We start from the raw sequence: 23,400 nt of genomic DNA, 5'->3' as shown, positions 1-23,400 counted from the left end.
TGGGTTTGAATGTATGTAAATTGTGATTTGTTAACATTCGATGAGAATATAACACAAAAAACAAAAAATAATTGATCAATTGTGTAGGGTATGCAACCAATTTTACACATTGACATTGACAGGTGGCTGGAGTAACGCAGTGGCGTAACGTACAACGACAATTGGGGACAGAAGTAAGTGATGTAATGACAGTTTGGATAATATGCAAAATGCATATGCGTATTTAACTATTTTTTTACATTTATTACATATTTTAAAATTTTTGCTGCATTTTTCGTAGTAATTGGTGAAAATCTTAATTTGAATACAATTTTAATACAGTTGATTATCGGCAGTATGTAAGTGAATAAGTACCGACCTTTTCTAATAATGCGGACGAGTTTTTCCAAGACTTCATTTATGGGCACCTCCAATTAGGCGTATTACTGGAATTCTTTTATTTAACGAGCTCTGAGAATTATGTCCTATAATCTAAGATGTGAGAAACGTAAAAAAAAAAGCACTAGTACTAACTTTTTTGTTATATTATTTGCTATGACGTGTCCTGACCTGCCCTGACTTCTCTATTGTCCCAAATAAACAAATTTAAAACATTTCTGTGAATATATAAAAACCACAAAGTACCTACATACATGATTAAAAAAATTCTATTTTGTGAAACAAAAATTAATAATAATTTATTTTTTTATCTACTTACAAAATTTGTATACCGAGCTATTTTGACGAAACTGTAAAAACTGCTATATTTCAATCAGCAATTTTGGTAAACCGGTAGGAATTTCCGAAGAAACAAAACCGAAAATGACTTTTGGATATCGAAATTTACAAGAAAATGTTTTCAACTAATTTTCGGATATAGTTGAAAAATGGTCGAAATGTCAAAAGGGCCAAAATCAGTCTTATCTTATCAAATACTAGACCCGCCCACCCACCCTCTATTTCCTTGAAAGGTATATCATTTGCCAAAATTAGTCTTATCTTAGAAGCAAGAACAAGCCCCGCCCACCCCCCCCCCCTCTTCTCATTCTGACGACTAATTTCATTTCCGTTCACTATAAGATCATTCATTTTATTCAGGTCGGATAAAATGAATCACTGAAAAGGAGACCGGGTGGGTGGGCGGGGCTAATTATGTCCTTTCGTCGAGTGGAAGTGGAAAATAATTATAGAATCTAGGATGAGAAAAAAGTAAAAAAAAAGTGCCAATCATAACTTTTTTTTGTTATACTATTTGCTATAAAATTTATTTCTTATTTCATGTACCTGACCTAACTTCTCTAATGTCTTAAATAAACAAATTTTTCACATTTCTGTACATAATTAAAAACGACAAAGTACATTCTTGAAACAATTGTATTTTATGAAACAAAAATGAATAATAATTTGCTTTTTCATCAACGAAATTTTTATACCGAGCTATTTTGACGAAACTGCAAAAACTGCTATATTTCAATTAACAATTTTGGAAAAACGGTAGAAATTTCCGAAAAAACGAAGCCGAAAATGACTTCTGGATATCGAAATCTACAAGAAAATGTCTTCAACTAATTTTCGGATATAGTTGCAAAATGGTCGAAATGTCAAAAGTGCCAAAATCAGTCTTATCTTATCTGACACTAGGATCGCCCACTCACCCTATATCTTCTTAGATAGTGTGTCACTTGCCAAAATCAGTCTTATCTTAGCACATACTAGCCCCGCCCACCCGCCCTTTTTTTTTCTTGAAAGGTATATCATTTGCCAAAATTAGTCTTATCTTAGCAAATACTAGCCCCGCCCATCTCACCCCCCCTCTTCTCATTCTGACGAATAATTTTATTTCCGTTCAGTATAAGATCATTCCTTTCATTCAGATCGGATAAAAAAATCACTGAAAAGGAGACCGGGTGGGTGGGCGGGGCTAATTATGTCCTTCTGTCGAGTCGGAGTGGGAAGTAAATATAGAATCTAGGATAAGAAAAAAGTAAAAAAAGCGACAATCGTAACTCTTTTTTCTTGTTGTACTATTGCTACAAAATTTATATCTTATTTGATGCACCTGACCTGACTCGCCACGACTTCTCTTGTCTCAAATAATAGTTGAAAAATGATCGAAAATGTCAGAAGTGCCAAAATCAGTCTTATCTTATCAAATACTAGCCCCGACCACCCGCCCTCTATTTTTTTGAAAGATATATCATTTGCCAAAATTAGTCTTATCTTGCCAAGTACTAGCCCCGCCCACTCCCCCCCTCTTTTCATTCTGACGAATAATTTTATTTCCGTTCAGGATAAGATCATTAATTTCATTCAGATCGGATATAATCAATCACTGAAAAGGAGACCGGGTGGGTGGGCGTGGCTAATTATGTCCTTCTGTCGAGAGGAGGTGGAAAGTATTCATAGAATCTAAGATGTGAAAAAAGTAAAAAAAAGGCGGTAATAGTAATTTTTTTTGTTATATTATTTGCTATAAAATTTATATCTTATTTGATGCACCTGGCCTGACTCGTCGCGACTTATCTTGTCTCAAATAATAGTTGAAAAATGGTCGAAAATGTCAAAAGAGCCAAAATCAATCTTATCTTAGCAAATACTAGCCCCGCCCACCCGCCCTCTATTTTTTTGAAAGTTGTATCATTTGCCAAAATTAGTCTTATCTTAGCATGTACTAGCCCCACCCACCCCCCCTCTTCTCATTCTAACGAATAATTTTATTTCCGTTCAGTATAAGATCATTCATTTCATTCACAACGGATAAAATTAATCACTGAAAAGGAGACCGGGTGGGCGGGCGGGGCTAATTATGTCCTTCTGTTGAGTGGGAGTGGAAAGTACATATTTATAGAATCTAAGATGTGAAAAGAGTAAAAAAAGCGCTAATAGTAATTTTTTTGTTATATTACTTGCTATAAAATTTATATCTTATTTCATGCATCTGACCTGATATGTCACGACTTCTTTTGTCTCAAATACTAGTTGAAAAATGGTCGAAAATGTCAAAAGTGCTAAAATCAGTCTTATCTTAGCAAATAGTAGCCCCGCCCACCCGCCCTCTGTTAAAGTTATATCAATTGCCAAAATTAGTCTTATCTTAGCAAGTACTAGCCCCGCCCACCCGCCCTCTGTTTTTTTGAAAGTGTAACGGGCGATAAATTTACTTATTTTTGGAGATGTTGGTATGAATCAGAACAATCGTCATTGTCGTAAAAATCAAGGTTGTCCTTGTGAAACTTGGATTTTATGATTTCACACCATTCTAATCAAGGTTTATAATTTCACAGTTAAATATTGGCGCCGTTTGGCTGGACACGATGTCTTTGTCCAGTTTTATAATTTCATGGTTTAAATTTGTTAATTTTAACAAAAAGCACATTTTGCCACTAAAAATCTTCATATTACAGTTAATTAAGCCTAATTTGGTGGAAACACAAATACTTTTACGACTCCCCAAATAAACTGGTAACTTGTAAACAATTTTGCGAAAACAACTCCTTTGGAGGGGTCTTTACTTATAAAAGTTCGAAAGATCCAAAAAAGATCAGAGTCCTCTAGCCAGTTGCCTGTTAGTGTGTGTTTGTGTTGTGACACAAGGGGGTAAGTGTTGACATCTCCAAAAATGTGCACGATTTCATAAAAAGTTCAAAGTTTTGTTTTTATTAATATTTTTAAAGTTCAATTTAATTTTGATGATAAATCGCCCTTTGTATTCTCGATTGGATAACGTTTTGAGATTTAGATCTATTTTTAAAGATTAATTTGCATTGAAATTATTAGTTAAACAGTTATATTGTTTGATGAACGCTGACCACGCAACTACTATAATGTTCCTTACCAAATTTTAGAGTTGTTACCAAATTTTAGAGTTGTTACCAAATTTTAGAGTTGTTACCAAATTTTAGAGTTGTTACAAATTTTTGAGTTGTTACCAAATTTTTGAGTTGTTACAAATGTTTGAGTTGTTACCAAATTTTGAGTTATGGTACCAATTTTAAGTTTTGTTATATTTTTGTTTTAGATTTTTTTTAAATATTTGTTTTATTATGCTTTCAAAGATTTAGTTTCAAAGTTATAAAGTTTTCTTGAATTTATTTAAAAATGTTTTAATACTGAAGTTCATTTTCTGATAATTATATTTGCATATTAAACTACACTACAATTTATTGTTATTCCAAATTATTCTCATATGACTAAATCTCTTTTGTACATACTCATTTCTAAATTAAATATAATTATTCATTTAAGCAAAATGCATATACTTGAAGTAGTCCCTTTGTCCAGTCACTAGAATGTGTTACCATCATCACGAACCAGCCTACGAACAAATAAATAATATTTTCACTATATGTCGGGCACAAGGTCCACGACAAGAGTTTTACAGTTTTATATATAATAAATTAACAAAAGTTAATTTTGAAAATCTCCCAAGCCCGTCACAAAAGTTATATCAATTGCCAAAATTAGTCTTATCTTGCCAAGTACTAGCCCCACCCACCCCCCCCCCTTTTCTCATTCTGACGAATAATTTTATTTCCGTTCAGGATAAGATCATTAATTTCATTCAGATCGGATATAATCAATCACTGAAAAGGAGACCGGGTGGGTGGGCGGGGCTAATTATGCCCTTTTGACGAATGGAAGTGGAAAGTAATTATAGAATCTAGGATGAGAAAAAAGTAAAAAAAAGCGCCAATTGTAATTTTTTTTTGTTATACTATATATTTGCTATAAAATATATATCTTATTTCATGCACCTGACCTGACTCGTCGCGACTTATCTTGTCTCAAATAATAGTTGAAAAATGGTCGAAAATGTCAAAAGTGCCTAAATCAGTCTTATCTTAGCAAATACTAGCCCCGCTCACCCGCCCTCTGTTAAAGTTATATCAATTGCCAAAATTAGTCTTATCTTAGCAAGTACTAGCCCCGCCCACCCCCCCTCTTCTGATTCTGACGAATCATTTTATTTCCGTTCAGTATATTTCATTCACATCGGATAAAATTAATCACTGAAAAGGAGACCGGGTGGGTGGGCGGGGCTAAATGTGTCCTTTTGTCGAGTGGGAGTGGAAAGTAATTATAGAATCTAGGGTTTGCTATAAAATTTATTTCTTATTTCATGCACCAGAGACAAAGTGGGTGGGCGGGGCTAATTATTTTTTTCTATCGAGGAGGGGTGGGGGTGGAAACTAATAATAGGATGTAGGATGTGAAAAGAATAAAAAAAGCGCCAATCATAACTTTTTTTTGTTATACTATTTGCTATAACATTTATTTCTTATTTCACGCATCTGACCTAACTTCTCTATTGTCCCAAATAAACAAATTCTAAACATTTTTGTAAATAAATTAAAAAATATGCATTTAAAAATCTTTGAAATCTTTGACAGAAGTTATGCAACAAATTTCCTGCTATGTCTTAATACTTAAACTATTTTAACGAAAAAACCATAGACTTAATTAAAATACATGAGCCTCTTCTAGGCCGCCTCACAAACCTTTTTTGGTTAAAAGAGCGTTTTCCTCTCAAAGAAAATAGGCAAATATTCGACAACCTGACAAAATTTCTTCACTTTTTAGATGGCTGTGAGCGAAGTTATTTTCTGCATAAAAATAATAAATGAAATAATGTAACGAGATTCAGTTAAAAAAGTCATAATCATCATTAAAAACATTAATTTTATTATACGAAAAAGTGAGGTTAGAATGTATCATTTCACGTTGTCGACAGTCATCGATTAAATTTTCGATTTATCGCAGACATACTTCATGATTAAAAAAAAAAACAGCGCTAACTTGATGACTTCAATGGAACACCCGAATTTTATGCATTTCTTCATATATTTTAATGTCTGAATAACCTGAACAAAGCAACCACAGACTTAGTACATAAATAAGTCCCTTTTCAATCAAAATATGGTTGAATTAGGGTTGTTATTCTATCAACTGCATTGTTCGTTGTTACAAGAATAACAGTGATGTATCAAAAAATAGGCAACCAGTAAATCAGATGTATACGTCAGAATTAGACTATAAAGGAAACATTTGAAATTAAGTAAACACGCCCCTAAAATGATCTCAAGTACTGCTTAAGTAAATCAATATTTATTAAGTTTTAAAAAATATCACTAAAATACATAAATATCTGTTATTGTCGCCATAAAATTTGTACGTAGTCTCCAAATCAGTTAAAACCAAATGACGAGTTCTATTGGTTAACACAAGTTTGACTTCTTACTTTGCTACTGTGTTTCGGTATACTAGAACTGTGGTCTTTGCTGTCAATATCAAACACAATAGGCAAATTTCTGGGTACGTAGTGACGGTTACATGTGCAGGCATTGACAAATGTCGTTGTTCCATCAGTCGATATTCCATACCCTGTAACAAAAGATTGGAATAATAATGAGACAAAACGTAAACAAAAACACGAGTCTTGTACCTTCGTGTATGTGCCCAAAAATATGGAACTTGGGCTTAACGCGTTTCTGAATCGTTGACAACAACTCCACACAACCAGCTCTCCCTCCAGAAATGAGTCTATCGCCATGCCCCAGTGGCGGCCCGTGCGTGACCAAAATATCAACATCTTCAGGAATTTGGTTCCATTTTTCGAGAATCGCTTGCCCACGTGGTAGATTAAAAGCCAACCCTCCGTGTTCAGGTTGCCTAAATACATATGAAAACACACTATATTCCATAAAAAAAAAATTAAAAATTCTACCATGGAGACCCGTAAATTTTAAGTCCACACAACGTCACCGCCGAATCCTCCAAATAAATACAATCAGTCAGAAGCTTCTTCACATCGCGAACTTCCCCTTTATGCTTTCGAAAAAACGTGGTGAAGAAAATGCACTTTTCGTCGAAACTGAGCTCGTGGTTACCGGCGATCACAACTTTGTGACGGTGAGGCAAAGATTCTGGAAATTATGTTCGGTAAAGTGGTTTCTGTTTAAAAGAGGTTAGTACCACCTACTAATCCAGTTATTGAATTTGATTATTTCGTGGTCTTCGCCCCACATGCTGAAGTCTCCGGCGTGGATGAAGATGTCTCCGTCTGGTATGATCCTGAAGGTGAAATTGTCGTATTCAGAGTGGGTGTCGCTCATGCAGACGATGCGGACGTGTCCTGGCTGGACAGGGGTTGAAATGTCGGTGGGGGTTTGTAGCAGGGTGAATTTTTGTTTTTTTGACAGTTCGGTGAAGGCTTCTGTGGGGTTGTGGGACAGAGGGTGGACTGTGATTGCACTCTCCATACTTATGTTTGCGACTGCTCTGAAATTTTGTTGCATAAAAAGGGTGGATGCGCCAGGATAATATAGTATCCATTCACGATCTTTATATAGTGTAGGCTTTGATATTTTTTCTTTAAGTTGGATAAACTGATTTGATGATTTAGTTTTTTGTCTAACCAACGGATTTATTTACAAATTATATGTTTCGGAAAGACCTGCAACGACAAATTTGGCAACTTAATGAAAAAAACGAATATTTCACTGTAGATGCTGTTTTGGCATATTCTAGGGAACAGTTGGAATTTAAAGGGGGGCGAACCACATTATACAAAATTCTTAAGTCAATGGGTTATAAACACAGGGAAGTAAATGGTCGCAAAATTCTTTGTCGTTGCAGCCAAAATTACCTTTTTGACAACATATTTACAGTTTCTAAATTCTTGTGAAATTTGACTTTCGTGTATTTGGATGGAACATGGATCTATCAAAATGGTTCGTCCATTCGTGGCTGGGTGCACGATACTGACCCACCAAAATTAAAAGTGAAGGATCAAGGTTTACTATTCTCCACGCGGGTTGTTCAACGGGTTCTTGAATGGTTGTAACAATTTTTTAAATTAAAAAAATAACGATAGCGACTATCATAAAACGATGGACGGGACAATTTTTCAAAATTGGGTGATTAATCAGCTCATTCCTGCTTCGGCACAGTTGAACCAAAAATGTGTGGTGGTTTTAGATTCACTTGACACAGTAAAATTGAGTCTTTATCTAATCATAAAAACCAATGAAATTCAAAAGCGTAGGTGGGTGGGGTTAGTTTTACCTTTTTGTCCAATAAATAGAATGTCAGAAGGAAAACCGGGTGGGTGGGCGGGGCCACTTCGAATATTTTTAAGCGTAGAGTGGACCATTTGACAAAATTAAATTCAGTTTTCATCTAATCAAAAAACCAGAGAAATTTAAAAGCGAACGTGGTAGGAGTTAGTTTTAGCCCTCTATTTTCTTAGTGGATATGTCATTTCCCAAAATCACCCTTAACTTAGCACGTACTAGCCCCGCCCACCCGGCCTCTCTTTTCTTAGAAAGGTTATGTCATTTGCCAAAATCAGTTTTATCTTAGCAGGTACTAGCCCTGTCCACCCACCCTCTCTTTTTTTAAAAGTTAGGTGGGCGTGGCCACTTTGAATTTTTTAAGTCTAATTTGCCACTTGACGTAGTAAAAGTCAGTCTTCATCTAATCAAAAAACCATTGAAAATCAGAAACGGTGGTGGCTGGGATTAGCTTTACGTTCTTTTCCAGATTTCGTTGTTTGTCACTTTAAAATTCCCGTTTTGTCCAATAGAATGAGTGATCAGAAGGAAAACCGGGTGGGTGGGCGGGGCCAGTTTAGATTTTTAGAAGTAGATTAGGCCACTGGACAAAATAAAATTCGATTTCCATCCAACCAGATAAGGCAATTAAATTCAAAAGCGAAGGTGGGTGGAGTTAGTTTTAGCTTTTTGTCTAGATTACTAGATTTCACTGTTATTCAATATAAAATGCACTTTTCGTCCAATAAAATGAGTGACCAAAAAGAAAACCGGGTGGGTGGGCGGGCCACTTTGAATTTTTTTAAGCGTATATTCCTCATTTGACACAGTAAAATTGAGTATTTATCTAATCATAAAAACCAATAAAATTCAAAAGCGTAGGTGGGTGGGGTTAGTTTTACCTTTTTGTCCAATAAATAGAATGATCAGAAGGAAAAACTGGCGGGTGGGCGGGGCCACTTTGTATTTTTAGGCCTAATTCGCCACTTGACGTAGTAAAATTCAGTCTTCATCTAATTAAAAAAAAGAAAAAAAAAACAATCAAATTCAAAAGCGGTGGTGCGTGGGATTAGTTTTACGTTTTTTTACCTAGATTTCGTTGTTTGTCACTATAAAATTCCCCTTTTGTGCAATAGAAAGAGTGATCAGAAGGAAAACCGAGTGGGTGGGCGGGGCCACTTTGAATTTTTTTAAGCGTAGATTGGACCACATGACAAAATTAAATTCAGTTTTCATCTATTCAAAAAACCAGTGAAATTTAAAAGCGGACGTGGTAGGGGTTAGTTTTAGCCCTCCATTTTCTTAGCTGGTATGTCATTTGCCAAAATCACTCTTACCTTAGCACGTACTAGCCCCGCCCACCCACCCTCTCTTTTCCTAGATATATGTCATTTGTCAAAATCAGTTTTATCTTAGCGGGTACTAGCCCCGCCCACCCGCCCTCCCTTTTCTCAGAGGATATGTCATTTGTCAAATTCGATCTTATTTTAACAGGTACTAACCCCGCCCATGCGCTCTCTATTGTCTTAGAGGAATTTCATTTGCCAAGATCAGTCTAATCTTAGCAGGTACTAGCCCCGCCCACCCACCCTCTCTTTTCTTAGAGGGTATTTCCATTTGCCAAAATCACTCTTATCTTAGCAGATACTAATCCCGCTCACCCTCCTTCTATTTTCTTTCTGATGTCATTTATGAAAATTGATCTTATTTTAGCAGCTACAAACCCCGCCCACGCGCTCTCTATTGTCTTCGTTTAATTTTGTGACTTTTCAATGTTCCGATTCTTTAATTTTTCCATTTTTCAACTTCGAATAAAAAATGGAAGCATTGCAAAATTGTAAAATTGAAAAATCAAGTATGAAAAAACGAAAACGTATAAAATGAAAACTAAAACATCTAAAAATTGGAAATCAAGAAGTTGAAAAATTGATGAAACGAAAAATTGAAAAATCGAAAAATTAAAAATTGGGAAACTTAAAAAATCCAAAAACTACAAAAACCTTGATTTTACAGTTTCTCGATTCGTCAATTTTCCGACTCTTCAATGTTTGCACTTTATATTTTTCTGGATTTTCGATTTCTGGGTTTTCCGATTTTCAATTTTTTGGTATTTCAGTGTTGGGAGTTTTCAATTTCTCGGTTCTTCAAATTTTCAATTTCTCGATTTCTTAAGTTTTCGATTTTTCAATTTTTGACGTTTCTAAATATTCAATGTTTCGACTTTTCAAGGTTTCGATTTTCAGAATTTTCGATTCTCCAATTTTTCGATTTTCAAGTTTTAGATTTTTCGAATACTCGATTATCCAAATGTTTTAGTTCTAGGATTTTTAAATTTTTCTTTCATTTTTCAATTTTTCGATATGTCAGTTTTGAGATTACGAATATTGAATTTTTCGACTTTTCGATTTCTCAATTTTTTCGATATACAGATTTTTTTAACTTTAAAATTTTCAATTTTTCCACTCCTCGATTTTTGGATTTCTCGATTTTTGATATTTTCGTTTCCCAATGTTTCGATTTCTCGGTTTTTCAACTTTTCGTTATTCTAATTTTTGAATTTTAAATTTTGGGTTTTTCGGTTATTCGATTTTTAAAACTATTCGACTTTTCGATTTTTAGATTTCTCAGAGGGATCTCAGTTATCTTAGCAAATACTAGCCCCGCCCACCAGCCCTCTATTTTCTTGGAAAGTATGTCATTTGCCAAAATCAGTCTTATCTTAGCAAATACTAGCCCCGCCCACCCGCCCTCTATTTTCTTGGAAGGTATATCATTTGCCAAAATTAGTCTTATCTTAGCAAGTACTAGCCACGCCCACCCCACCCTCTTCTCATTCTGACGAATAATTTTATTTCCGTTCAGTATAAGATCATTGATTTCATTTACATCGGATAAAATTATTCACTGAAAAGGAGACCGGGTGGGTGGGCAGGGCTAATTATATCCTTCCGTCGAGTGGGCTGGAAAGTATTCATAGAATCTAAGATGCGAAAGAAGTAAAAAAAAAGCGCTAGTAGTAATTTTTTTTTGTTATATTATTTGCTATAAAATTTATATCTTATTTCATGCACCTGACCTGACTTGTCGCGACGTCTCTTGTCCCAAATAATAGTTGGAAAATGATTGAAAATGTCAAAATTGCCAAAATCAGTCTTATCTTAGCACATACTAGCCCCGCCCACCCGCCCTCTATTTTCTTGGAAGGTACATCATTTGCCAAAATTAGTCTCATCTTAGCAGCAAGTACAAGCTCCTCCCACCCACCCCTCTTCTCATTCTGACGACTAATTTTATTTCCGTTGAGTATAAGATCATTCATTTCTTTCAGATCGGATAAAATCAATCCCTGAAAAAGAGACCGGGTGGGTGGGCGGGGCTATTTATGTCCTTCTGTCGAATGGGAGTGGAAAGTTTTTATAGAATCTAAGATGTAAAACAAGTAACAAAAAACCGCTAATAGTAATATTTTTTTTTGTTATATTATTTGCTATAAAATTTATATCTTATTTCATGCACCTGACCTGACTTGTCGCGACGTCTCTTGTCTCAAATAATAGTTGAAAAATGGTCGAAAACGTAAAAGTGCCAAAATCAGTCTTATCTTAGCAAATACTAGCCCCGCCCACCCGCCCTCTATTTTCTTGGAAGGTATATCATTTGCCAAAATTAGTCTTATCTTAGCAAGTACTAGCCACGCCCACCTCCTCTCTTCTCATTCTGACAAATAATTTTATTTCCCTTCAGTATAAGATCATTGGCTGATATGCATAAAAATAAGTATTTACTAAAAGTAAAAACTTTTAGTAAAAGCATCTACTTATTAGTAGTTACTACAAGTAAAAGTATTTACTGAAATTCATATGCATAACCTTTTACTTATACTTATAAGTAAATACTTGCAATTTTCCAGTAAATACTTAAAAACTGATTAACGTAACTGTCATAAAAATAATTTTGTGATTTGTGTCATACGTACGAATTTGGTTGCAACATGAGTTCCTCAAACTCCGAAACCGGTGCAAGTGTTGAAACTGCTCAAATAAACAACAAGCAGGAAAGATTTATTTCCATTTTAAAGAAATGGCCGATATTATTAACCAAATCGTAAACACCAGACAGCCGAGAGAAAAAAAAGGCTGCTCTAAGTAAGCTCGCAAGCCAATAAGCCATAGATTATGGAGAATCTATGCATTTTGCCTTGATTTTCTTAATATAGGAGTTTTTGGTAAAGTTGATGGAAATTCGCTTTGTTAAAGTTGAAGTTCTTGTTCAATCTGTTCATTTGAAAAGCTTATGAGGCGCAAAAAGAGATTTTGTTCAAATTTATAGTCAGTGAAGAATGATGTAGATCTTCCTCAAGTAATAAAGGGAAAGTCCTCATAAACCGAACAATAATTACAAGGAAAAAGGGGGACTAGTTTTTTTCACCAAAATATTGCCCCCAAGGAATGATTAAATTTTGTATCTATCTATCTAAATACTGTACGTTTTCTTCCTCGAATCTGTACATTTTGCCTTGTACGTATTCGGATAGGCTTGTCTCCGGGGGTTATATAATTTCTGTTGACGAAAAGGAAGAACAAATAGCGCCATTCTAAACTGTTCTAAACTTTAAATGTCAATCACCTTCTTAAGACACACTGCACGTTGACTGAATTCAATTTAGTATAATCACTAGTCTACTAAAAAGTAGCTTGAAAAATTTTAAGTACTTACTTGCAAGTACAAGTAAGTACTTGTTATTATGCATGCAACTTGAAGTATTTACTGGAAAATTAAGTAAAACCTAGAAAATTTTTCAAGACCAAGTAATAAGTAAATACTTATAAGCTTATACTTATTATTATTCATACGAAAGTCAGTATTTACTTGTAAATTTCAGTATTTAGTATTTACTAAACTTTATGCATATCACTCAATGATTTCATTTACATCGGATAAAATTAGTCACTGAAAAGGAGACCGGGTGGGTGGGCGGGGCTAATTATGTCCTTCCGTCGAGTGGGTTGGAAAGTATTCATAATTTCTAAGATGTGAAAAAAAAAAAAAAACACGCTAATAGTAATTTTTTTGTTATATTATTTGCTATAAAATTTATATCTTATTTCATGCACCTGACCTGACTTGTTGCGACTTCTTTTGTCTCAAATAATAGTTGAAAAATGGTCGAAAACGTCAAAAGTGCCAAAATCAGTCTTATCTTAGCAAATACTAGCCCCGCCCACCCGCCCTCTATTTTCTTGGAAAGTATATCATTTGCCAAAATTAGTCTTATCTTAGCAAGTACTAGCCACGCCCACCCCCTCTCTTCTCATTCTGACGAATAATTTTATTTCCCTTCAGTATAAGATCATTGATTTCATTTACATCGGATAAAATTAATCACTGAAAAGGAGACCGGGTGGGTGGGCGGGGCTAATTATGTCCTTCCGTCGAGTGGGCTGGAAAGTATTCATAGAATCTACGATGTGAAAAAAGTAAAAAAAAGCGCTAATAGTAATTTTTTTGTTATATTATTTGCTATAAAATTTATATCTTATTTCATGCACCTGACCTGACTTGTCGCGACGTCTCTTGTCCCAAATAATAGTTGGAAAATGATTGAAAATGTCAAAATTGCCAAAATCAGTTTTATCTTAGGAAATATTAGCCCCGCCCACCCACCCTCTATTTTTTTGAAAGGTATATCATTTCCCAAAATTAGTCTTATCTTATCAAGTACAAGCCCCTCCCACCCACCCCTCTACTCATTCTGACGACTAATTTTATTTCCGTTGAGTATAAGATCATTCATTTCATTCAGATCGGATAAAATCAATCACTGAAAAAGAGACCGGGTGGGTGGGCGGGGCTATTTTGTCGTTCTGTCGAGTGGGAGTGGAAAGTATTTATAGAATCTAAGATGTAAAAAGAGTAACAAAAAACCGCTAATAGTAATTTTTTTTTGTTATATTATTTGCTATAAAATTTATATCTTATTTCATGCACCTGACCTGACTTGTCGCGTCTTCTCTTGTCTCAAATAATAGTTAAAAAATGGTCGAAAATGTTAAAAGTGCCAAAATCAGTCTTATCTTATCAAATACTAGCCCCGCCCACGCGCCCTCTATTTTCTTGGAAGGTATATCATTTGCCAAAATTAGTCTCATCTTAGCAGCAAGTACAAGCCCCTCCCACCCACCCCTCTTCTCATTCTGACGACTAATTTTATCTCCGTTGAGTATAAGATCATTCATTTCATTCAGATCGGATAAAATCAATCACCGAAAAAAAGGCCGGGTGGGTGGGCGGGGCTATTTATGTCCTTCTGTCGAGTGGGAGTGGAAGGTATTTATAGAATCTGAGATGTAAAAAAAGTAACAAAAAACCGCTAATAGTAATTTTTTTTGTTATATTATTTGCTATAAAATTCATATCTTATTTCATGAACCTGACCTGACTTGTCGCGACGTCTCTTGTCCCAAATAATAGTTGGAAAATGATTGAAAATGTCAAAATTGCCAAAATCAGTCTTATCTTAGCAAATACTAGCCCCGCCCACCCGCCCTAAATAAAGAGCACTTACGTAAGCATTAGTAATAGCTATATAGATAAATCATTCAATTTAAGGCCGGAAAAATGTTTCAGAAGAGCTAAACCCATCAAAGCACTAGAGCAAGGTTGTTGTCTTTTACCAACCCTTTTAGTAATCTTAGAAAAGTGAAAAAAGAAGTTGGAAGATATGGAAATGGGCTGTTCACAAAGGTCGAAATTTCCATTTCTAAGAAGAGTGGGCGAGCAGAACGAACTGATGATTGAGAATTAAAGATGAGGTGCTAAATGTGGCATGCGACAGTAGTCGTATGTTGAACCCCCATTCATATAAAAACAATGTTTAAGTAAATTTTTAGTGTTTGTTCTTACATATGAAATAAACACGTACAAAAACCCGAATAACTGTTTTAAATAGCGTAAAGTTTTATGGATACCGTTAACTTGGTCATTGCTACTGAAAACTGAAAGTATCGGTAACAATGTTTATATTTCTGGCATATTTTTTAACCTTTAATTTAATAAAACATAACCTAACGAAAATCGTTCAGGGAATTTTTATTCTTCTGCATCGAATACCAACAAACTCACTAGCCTAATATATAAAGATCGTGAACGCATAATAAATGTGTTTGTTCACGTGTGTGTAACCCGGGGAACCCACATCAAAGGTACGCCACTGGACACAAACATCAACACAGATCACTGAACGAAAGTTGTGCAACTCAAACTAAATTAAACACAGTAAATACGTCGATAATGCGAAACTTCCAAATAAACCGTATTTATTTACATTACCTCAATAAAGTTATCACAGAGCTTCGACTTTGCGTGACAGATAACTGACACCACACCACTAATCTGGTTGGTTTTCCGTATTACTCATCCACGATTCGCGCAGTGCGCATCTCTCCAGCTATATCATTAATCCTTAATTGCAATACCAATCAGCGCAGTCGCGACTTTCCTGTTTACGCTTTGTGTAAATTCTAAACATTACTTAAGTCACGTGACGCGGCTTAAGTTAAGTTAAGTACACTCTGTAGAGTCAAATCTCGTCTAAATAGTTCGCGTGGTTATGGCCAGCGATACCCTCAGTGATGTAAAGAAGATAGAAGTCGTCTGCAAAAATTGCCACAGAGCTATAAACGACGGAGACAATGAATACTCGGAGCAAAAGATTGACAAGTGCAGACAATGGTTGAACAGCTGCGGTGATTTGTCGAGCGCCGAGAGTCTGTCATGCTGCTCGTATTCCGACTTTCCGGCAGATGATAGTACTTTCGATGATAACGAATTGATTGTGGCTAGCGAGAATGTGCATATATCGGACAAGGTTTTGGCAACCACTGGAGTAAGTATTAAGTATTTTTAATTAATTACTGTGAGAAAAAAAAAATTAAAATGACATTTGGATTCTGTACAGTCCCGAAATCAGTGAAAGATTCTACACTCGTAGCAGACTTAACCTTGGACGAGACCGGCCATAGAACTATGCGAAACCGCAAAACTAACCGCAGTGATAACTAAATTGCTGAAAGTTCAAATTGACAGTCACGTACAGATTTTGACTATGATATTTTCGAAAAAAATTTACGAATTATTTCATCATGTTTATCAAGGTTCCGATAAAACTGGAATAACCCAGTACTACCCGAGAGTGTGGAATCTGCGGATTATAAGTTCCGTAATCACACAAGTGTGATAAAAATGCATTAAAGCATAAAATGTTATCTATGTTTATAGAAAAATAAAAAGAAATTGTAAAAACAAAATTTTCTTTACCATACATAATATTTTTAATAAATGAAACAAGTTTTGTAGTTTGTCGTGCATACATTGTAGCTGATATCCGTTATCGCTACAACAATTATTTTTTATTTTTATGTTGGTAATAAAATAATATACGTGGGTGTAGATTACATGAACACAAATTTGAGGCTTCTTTATCTAATTATTTTGCGATTATTTCTAGTTCTGACTATTATTAATTGATTTAGATCGAGTAGCACTTTAGAGACAGGAAGTTGCATAAAATAAATAATTTTTAGTATAAAAACAATGACAAAATCTGTGTGATAAGGATAAGGCTAATCCAAGTTCGCACATCGGAAACCGAGACTCCAAGTTTGACGTCAAAGTTTCCCCCGCCTTGATAACATTTATTTATGTTGAATAAACAACAAAAAATGCAGTAATAATTGTATAACTAGGAAATAGTAATACTTGAGGTGAAATTGAAATGTTGAAAAATTGAGAAATAGAAAGCTTGAAAAATATAGAAATCTACAAATCGAAAAGTCGAAAAATTTTAAAAATTCGAAAACTGAGAGGTCAAGAAATGGAAACAACAAATGATCGTGAAATTGAAAAATCGAAAAACTGAAAAATCGAAAATTTGAGCATTCGAAAAATTGAGAAATATGTAGAAACAACGAAGAACTGAAAAATCGAAAAACCAAGAAATCGAAAAACTGAGTAATCCAAAAAGCGAAATTAAAATTTGAAATAAAAAAAAAATGTAAATTGAAAAATCCCCAAATTAAATAATCAAAAAAATCAAAACATCGAAATCTCGATAAATCTAGAAATACAAAAATTGAAAAATAGAAAAACCGAAAAATTGTAAAAACGAAAAATTTAATAATTGAAAATTGAAAAACCGAAAACTCTAAGACCTTAATTCGAAAAGCGGAGAAATCGAAGCATCAAAAACTGAAAAATCTAAAACTTAAAAATGCGAAACATTGAAAAATCGAAATATGAAAGAAATGAAGAATCGAAAAATCAAGAAATTGAAACTTATCTAAAATTTTAACAATTGAAAAATTGGAAAAATTGAAAAATCGAGAAATTGGGAAAATTCAAAAGAAGAAGAAAAAATCGAGAAATCTAAACGGGAAGAGATTGAAAAAACGAGAGATCGAAATGTCGAAAAGTCCTAAAATTGAAAAATTGAGAAATCGAAAAACGAAAAATTTTAAATTAAAAAAATCCATAAACCGAAATTCCAAAAATCCCCCAAATTGAACAATAAAAAAATCGAAACATCGAAATCTCGATAAATCGGGAAATGGAAAAACGGAAAAATAGAAACATCGAAGAATTGAAAAATCGAAAAATCGAGATATTGCTCGTAAGTTAAAAATTCCAAAATATAAAAATTGAAATAATAAAATATCAAAAAACTGAAAAATCGAAAAATCGAAGAATTCAAAAATCTAAAATTTAAAAATCGAAAAATCAAAAAATCCAAAATTGAAGAAGTCAGAATTGAAAAATTGTATAATTGAAAAATCTAAAAACTGAAAAATTCCAAAACCCAAATGGCCAAAAATTGGTAAATCGAAAAATTTTAAAATCGAAAAGCGGAGCATCGCAAAACTGAAATTTGAAATAAAAAAAATTGAAAAATTGAAAAATCGGAAATTTGTAAAAACGAAAAATTTAATAATTGAAAATTGAAAAACCGAAAACTCTAAGACCTTAATTCGAAAAGCGGAGAAATCGAAGCATCAAAAACTGAAAAATCTAAAACTTAAAAATGCGAAACATTGAAAAATCGAAATATGAAAGAAATGAAGAATCGAAAAATCAAGAAATTGAAACTTGTCTAAAATTTTAACAATTGAAAAATTGGAAAAATTGAAAAATCGAGAAATTGGAAAAATTCAAAAGAAGCATCGAGAAATCTAAACGGGAAAAGATCGAGAAATCGAAACGTCGAAAAGTCCTAAAATCGAAAAATTGAGAAATCGAAAAACGAAAAATTTTAAATTAAAAAAATCCATAAACCGAAATTCCAAAAATCCACCAAATTGAACAATAAAAAAATCGAAACATCGAAATCTCGATAAATCGGGAAATGGAAAAATGGAAAAATAGAAACGTCGAAAAATTGAAAAATCGAAAAATCGAGATATTGCTCGTAAGTTAAAAATTCCAAAATATAAAAATTGAAATAATAAAATATCAAAAAACTGAAAAATCGAAAAATTGAAGAATTCAAAAATCTTAAATTTAAAAATCGAAAAATCGAAAATCCAAAATTTAAGAAGTCAGAATTGAAAAATTGTATAATTGAAAAATCTAAAAACTGAAAAATTCCAAAACCCAAATGGCCAAAAATTGGTAAATCGAAAAATTTTAAAATCGAAAAGCGGAGCATCGCAAAATTGAAATTTGAAATAAAAAAAATTGAAAAATTGAAAAATCAGAAAATCCAGATATTGAATAATCAAAAAATCGAAACATCGAAATCTCGATCAATCTGGAATTATAAAAATTGAAATTTAGAAAAACTGAAAAATCGAAAAATTGAAAAAACGAAATCTAAAATTCTAGAATTTTAAAAATTTATAAAGTGTTAAAAAATTGAAAAATATAAAATGCCAACATTGAAAAATCCGAAGAACTAAAATACTGAAAAATCCTAAAGCTAAAATATCGAAAAATAGAAAAATTGAAGAATTCAAAAATCTAAAATTTAAAAATCGAAAAATTGAAAAATCGAAAATCCAAAATTTAAGAAGTCGAAGAAGTGAAAAATTGGATAACTGAAAAATCTAAAAACTGAAAAATTGAGAAATTGAAAAATTCCGAAACTTAGACGGGGGAAAATTGGTAAATCGAAAAATTTTAAAATCGAAACATCGAAAAATTGAAAAATTGAAATATCAAAAAATCCACAAAATTGCATAGTCAAAAAATCGAAACATCGAAAACTCGATCAATCTGGAAATAGAAAAATTGAAACATAGAAAAACTGAAAAATCGAAAAATTGGAAATCGAAGCCTCCAAAAAACTAAAAAATCTTAAACTAAAAAATGGAATAAATGAAGAACGAAACAGCGAAAAATCGAAACATCTAAAATTTTAACAATTGAAAAACTGGAAAAATTTCAAAGCTGAAATGGCGAAAAACTGGGAAATCGAGAAATTTAAAAATCGAAAACTTCAGAAACTGAAACATGAAATCGAAAAGTCGAGAAGTCGAAAAACCGAAAAGTTAAAAGATGAAAAATTTAAAATTAAAAAAAATCCATAGATCGAAAATCTAAAAAGTCATAGATTTAATAAAAAAATCGAAACATCGAAATCTCGATAAATCCAGAAATCGAAAAACTAAATAACCGAGAAGTCGAAACAGCAAAAAACTGAAAAATCTAAAATTTAAAAATCCGAAAAGTTGAAAAACATAATATCGAAGAATTTAAAAATAGAAAATTGAAAAACCGAAAAATCTAAAACCTCAATAATTCGAAAAATGGGAAAATCGAAGCATCAAAAAACTGAAAATTCTAAAACTTAAAAATGGTATACATTGAAAAATAGAAGTATGGAAGAAATCCAGAATCAAAAAATCTAAAATTTTAACAATTTAAAAATTGGAAAAAAGTGAAAAATCGAGAAATTGGAAAAATTCCAAAGCTGAAATGGCGAAAAATTTTAAATTAAGAAAATCCATAAATCGAAAATCCAAAGATCCACAAATTGAGCAATAAAAAAATCGAAACATCGAAATCTTCATAAACCAGGAAATCGAAAAATTGAAAAAATAAAATATCGAAAAATTGAAAAATCGAAATTCAAAATTTAAGAAGTCGAATTGAAAAATTGGATAACTGAAAATTCGAGAAATTCAAAAATCTAGAAATTGAAAAATTTCGAAACCGAAATGGCGAAAAATTGGCAAATCCACAATTTAAATAATCAAAAAATCGAAACATCGAAATCTCCATAAGCCGGGAAATCGAAAAAGTGAAAAAATAAAATATCGAAAAATTGAAAAATCGAAATTCGAAATTTAAGAAGTCGAATTGAAAAATTGGATAACTGAAAATTCGAGAAATTGAAAAATCTAGAAATTGAAAAATTTCGAAACCGAAATGGCGAAAAATTGGCAAATACACAATTTAAATAATCAAAAAATCGAAACATCGAAATCTGGATAAATCTAGAAATAGAAACATTGAAACATAGAAAAACTGAAAAATCAAAAAATTTAAAAATCGAAGTCAAAAAAACTGAAAAATCTAAAACTTAAAAATGGGAAACATTGAAAAATAGATATATGGAAGAAATGAAGAATCAAAAAATCGAGAAATCAAGAAATCTAAAATTTTAACAATTGAAAAATTGGAAAAACTGAAAAATCGAGAAACTGGGAAAATTTCAAAGCTGAAATGGCGAAAAATTGGGAAACAGAAATTTAAAAATCGAAACATCACAAAATTCAAAAACTAAAGTATCGAGAAATCTAAGCGAGAAGAGATCCAGAAATCGAAACGTCGAAAAGTCCAAAAATCGAAAAATGGAGGAATGGAAATTCGACAAACAGAAAAATTAAACTGAAAAGTTTCAAAATTAAAAAAATAGAATATCAAAAAATTTAAGAAGTCCAAGAATTGAAAAATTGGACAATTGAAAAATCGAAAAACTGACAAATCGAGAAATTGAAAAATTCCGAAACCCAAATGGCGAAAAATTGGTAAATCGAAAAATTTTAAAATCGAAACTCGAAAAATCCGAAGAAATGAAATATTGAAAAATCCTAAAGCTAAAATATAGAAAAACCGGAAAAAGAGTTAGAAAAATTAAAGAATCCAAAAATCCGGATATTGAAAGTTGTCAAATCGAGAAATCGAAGAACCGAAAAATCAAAAATTCAAAAAATCGAGGAATCGAGAAACTGTTATATAAAGAATTTTACAAAAATCTAGATATCTAGGATAAAAATTCAACATGGATTCATAAACTACACGTTCAGAATTAATGTCACTCTTTAACATTTCAACAACATTTATTCGACAAAATTGTTTAAAATAAGTTTAAATTTTTTAAACTCATTTAGAGTTGTGGCGAATAATAAATTTGATAAATTAGTTAAAAAAATTTAGCTCATTAGACAAAAATGTTTTGATTATTCAGTTAATTTTGAATAAAAGAGGTATAAATAACCGAAAAGAGCTGTTTCTGCAAAACTGTAAGACTTAAAAAAACGAAATGTTAGTTTTGGAAAAGTTCTAGCGAATATTAAAAAAATCATCGGTAAACTTGGCTAAATTATACAAAAACCAAAGAAGTCTGAAATCTTTGAAAAAATTCTAAATTTTCGTTTTTAGAAAAATGTCCCACCAAATATTGAAAATGCTTCGAAAAACTCCTGGCGGTATTTAAAAAAAAAAACGAAAAATGAGATGGTCACTTTTATGGAGCGATTTATGAAATTAACAAAATTTAAATTTGGAAAAAAATAATTTTCATTTTTGAAACAACCCTAGTAAAGATTCCAAAATCTCGAAAGGCAAGAGAAGAAAAAATTTAAACGACATTTTTCGACATTAAAAAAACGAAATTTTAGTTTTTGGAAAAATCCTACCGAATATTAAAAAATTTCGGTAAGTTATAAAAGCCGGGAAATGAGACCGATTATTATATAGAGCGGTTTATGAAATAGCAAAAATGGAGAGAAGTTATTTTATTGATTTTATTAATTTCGGAAAAAAATGAAAATTAAACTTTCTGATATCTTTAAAAACCCAAATTTTGGTTATATAATTTTAGTAAATGTTCTATATTTTCTTAAGCACCCAAATGACCTAGTATGTATCCATTCAATATGACTTTCATTAACAAGGTACAAAACTATTTGTCATGATTAAAGACTTCGGTGTTACGTTTAGTGCTCAAAAAAATTATATATTGTTATGAATTGGGTTATTTTTGCAGGAAAATAGTATTACTTGGGACGACATTACAAACAACAAACCTAATCACCACAAAAATATCCAGATCTACAAGTCCCAAAACGTCCACGTCGGAAACATAACCCACATCCATGGCCCCGTTTACGTAAACCAGTATGCATCGACAATAAACCAAAACATACTTATTAACAACAACAACAACAACAACAAAAGTAAGTTCCACATAACCACCCAAAACACCACATAATTTTTTCTCAGAAATTTTCCCCATAGTACCACGACGAACCTGGCTAGCCCAACCACCTCTAGAACCATCTGACGTAAAATACTTCACGGAACCCAGAAAACTCGTCATAATAAGTACTCCCCCAACCCCCCAAAAAACCAAACCTGACTAATAAATCACTTCCAGACCACTCCGCCAGCGAGGAAGCCTACACCCAAACCGAGAACAACCTTCTGATTCGCCTGATCCAGCAATTCCACGTGGAGAGCCGCAAATGGAACGACATCGGTTATAACTTCCTGGCGGGGGCCGACGGGAGCATCTACGAAGGGCGGGGCTGGGACGTGATAGGGGCCCACACTCTCGCCTACAATTCCGTTTCAATAGGGATATGTTTTGTGGGTTGTTACATAAAAACTTTGCCTCCCGACTTCGTTCTGAAGCGGGTCCAGGAGTTGATCAAATACGGGGTCGAAATAGGTGCCATTGCCGAGGATTACTCGTTGTTGGGATATTGCCAGTGCTGGAGCAGCGAGAGCCCTGGCAGTAGGCTGTTTGAGGAGCTTAAGACTTGGGAGCGGTGGGATGGGTCCATTAGTGTGGCCAACCCATCGCCGTTAATGATTACATGAGTTGTATTTTTGTATTTGCACGTATTGTGATTTTTACTCGTTTACACGCTTTATAAAGAGTTTTTGAGGAAGGGGGTTGTGATTTGTGTGGATCGAAATCAACGATTAGGGGATAAAATGATGTTCTAAGTCCCTGAAAACAGCTCAATCAGCCAAAAAAACTCAGAGCCATCATTGAACGGGGGTCGGAAGTGAGTTCTAGAGCTCGAAATATACAAGAAAATGTATTTAGTTAAGTTTCGAAAATGTCAAAAATTTTCAATTTTAAAAA

General features: G+C 33.1%; 2 protein-coding genes across 3 annotated transcripts; one reads left to right on the top strand and one right to left on the bottom strand.

Annotated features, from left to right (window-relative positions):
• Nucleotides 1-6,068: 6,068 nt before the first annotated feature.
• LOC135139384 (metallophosphoesterase domain-containing protein 1-like) lies at nucleotides 6,069-15,452 on the bottom strand. Of its 2 annotated transcripts, none has more exons than XM_064069594.1 (5): nucleotides 15,360-15,452; nucleotides 6,959-7,257; nucleotides 6,704-6,902; nucleotides 6,422-6,648; nucleotides 6,069-6,360 (listed from the first exon to the last, which is right to left on the bottom strand). In XM_064069594.1, exons 2-5 carry the CDS (start codon nucleotides 7,236-7,238, stop codon nucleotides 6,188-6,190), a joined length of 879 nt encoding a protein of 292 aa, XP_063925664.1. In that variant the 5' UTR covers nucleotides 7,239-7,257; nucleotides 15,360-15,452; the 3' UTR covers nucleotides 6,069-6,187. The 2 variants fall into 2 exon arrangements, with proteins under 2 accessions (XP_063925664.1, XP_063925665.1); XM_064069595.1 differs by having other exon boundaries at nucleotides 6,959-7,252; nucleotides 15,360-15,421.
• On the top strand, nucleotides 15,431-23,200 carry LOC135139383 (peptidoglycan-recognition protein LE-like). Its single transcript, XM_064069593.1, has 4 exons — nucleotides 15,431-15,915; nucleotides 22,294-22,483; nucleotides 22,530-22,631; nucleotides 22,684-23,200. Exons 1-4 carry the CDS (start codon nucleotides 15,640-15,642, stop codon nucleotides 23,127-23,129), a joined length of 1,014 nt encoding a protein of 337 aa, XP_063925663.1. The 5' UTR covers nucleotides 15,431-15,639; the 3' UTR covers nucleotides 23,130-23,200.
• Nucleotides 23,201-23,400: the final 200 nt, after the last annotated feature.

Source organism: Zophobas morio, unplaced genomic scaffold, assembly GCF_036711695.1.
Source record: "Zophobas morio isolate AGI-343-1 ecotype UQ-CSIRO unplaced genomic scaffold, CSIRO_AGI_Zmor_V1 ptg000031l, whole genome shotgun sequence".
Lineage (NCBI taxonomy): Eukaryota > Metazoa > Arthropoda > Insecta > Coleoptera > Tenebrionidae > Zophobas > Zophobas morio.
Note: the sequence above shows the minus strand (reverse complement) of the source record. Positions and strands in the feature narration are given on the sequence as shown.

Excerpts from the sequence above, each read along its gene's own strand:
- LOC135139384 (XM_064069594.1), bottom strand. The coding sequence starts at position 7,238 with ATGGAGAGTGCAATCACAGTCCACCCTCTGTCCCACAACCCCACAGAA. Across the intron at positions 6,903-6,958 it reads CAAATTCAATAACTGGATTA|AATCTTTGCCTCACCGTCAC; the intron begins GTAGGTGGTACT and ends CATAATTTCCAG. Across the intron at positions 6,649-6,703 it reads AAAATTTACGGGTCTCCATG|GCAACCTGAACACGGAGGGT; the intron begins GTAGAATTTTTA and ends ATATGTATTTAG.
- LOC135139383 (XM_064069593.1), top strand. The coding sequence starts at position 15,640 with ATGGCCAGCGATACCCTCAGTGATGTAAAGAAGATAGAAGTCGTCTGC. Across the intron at positions 15,916-22,293 it reads AGGTTTTGGCAACCACTGGA|GAAAATAGTATTACTTGGGA; the intron begins GTAAGTATTAAG and ends TTATTTTTGCAG. Across the intron at positions 22,484-22,529 it reads CAACAACAACAACAACAAAA|AAATTTTCCCCATAGTACCA; the intron begins GTAAGTTCCACA and ends ATTTTTTCTCAG.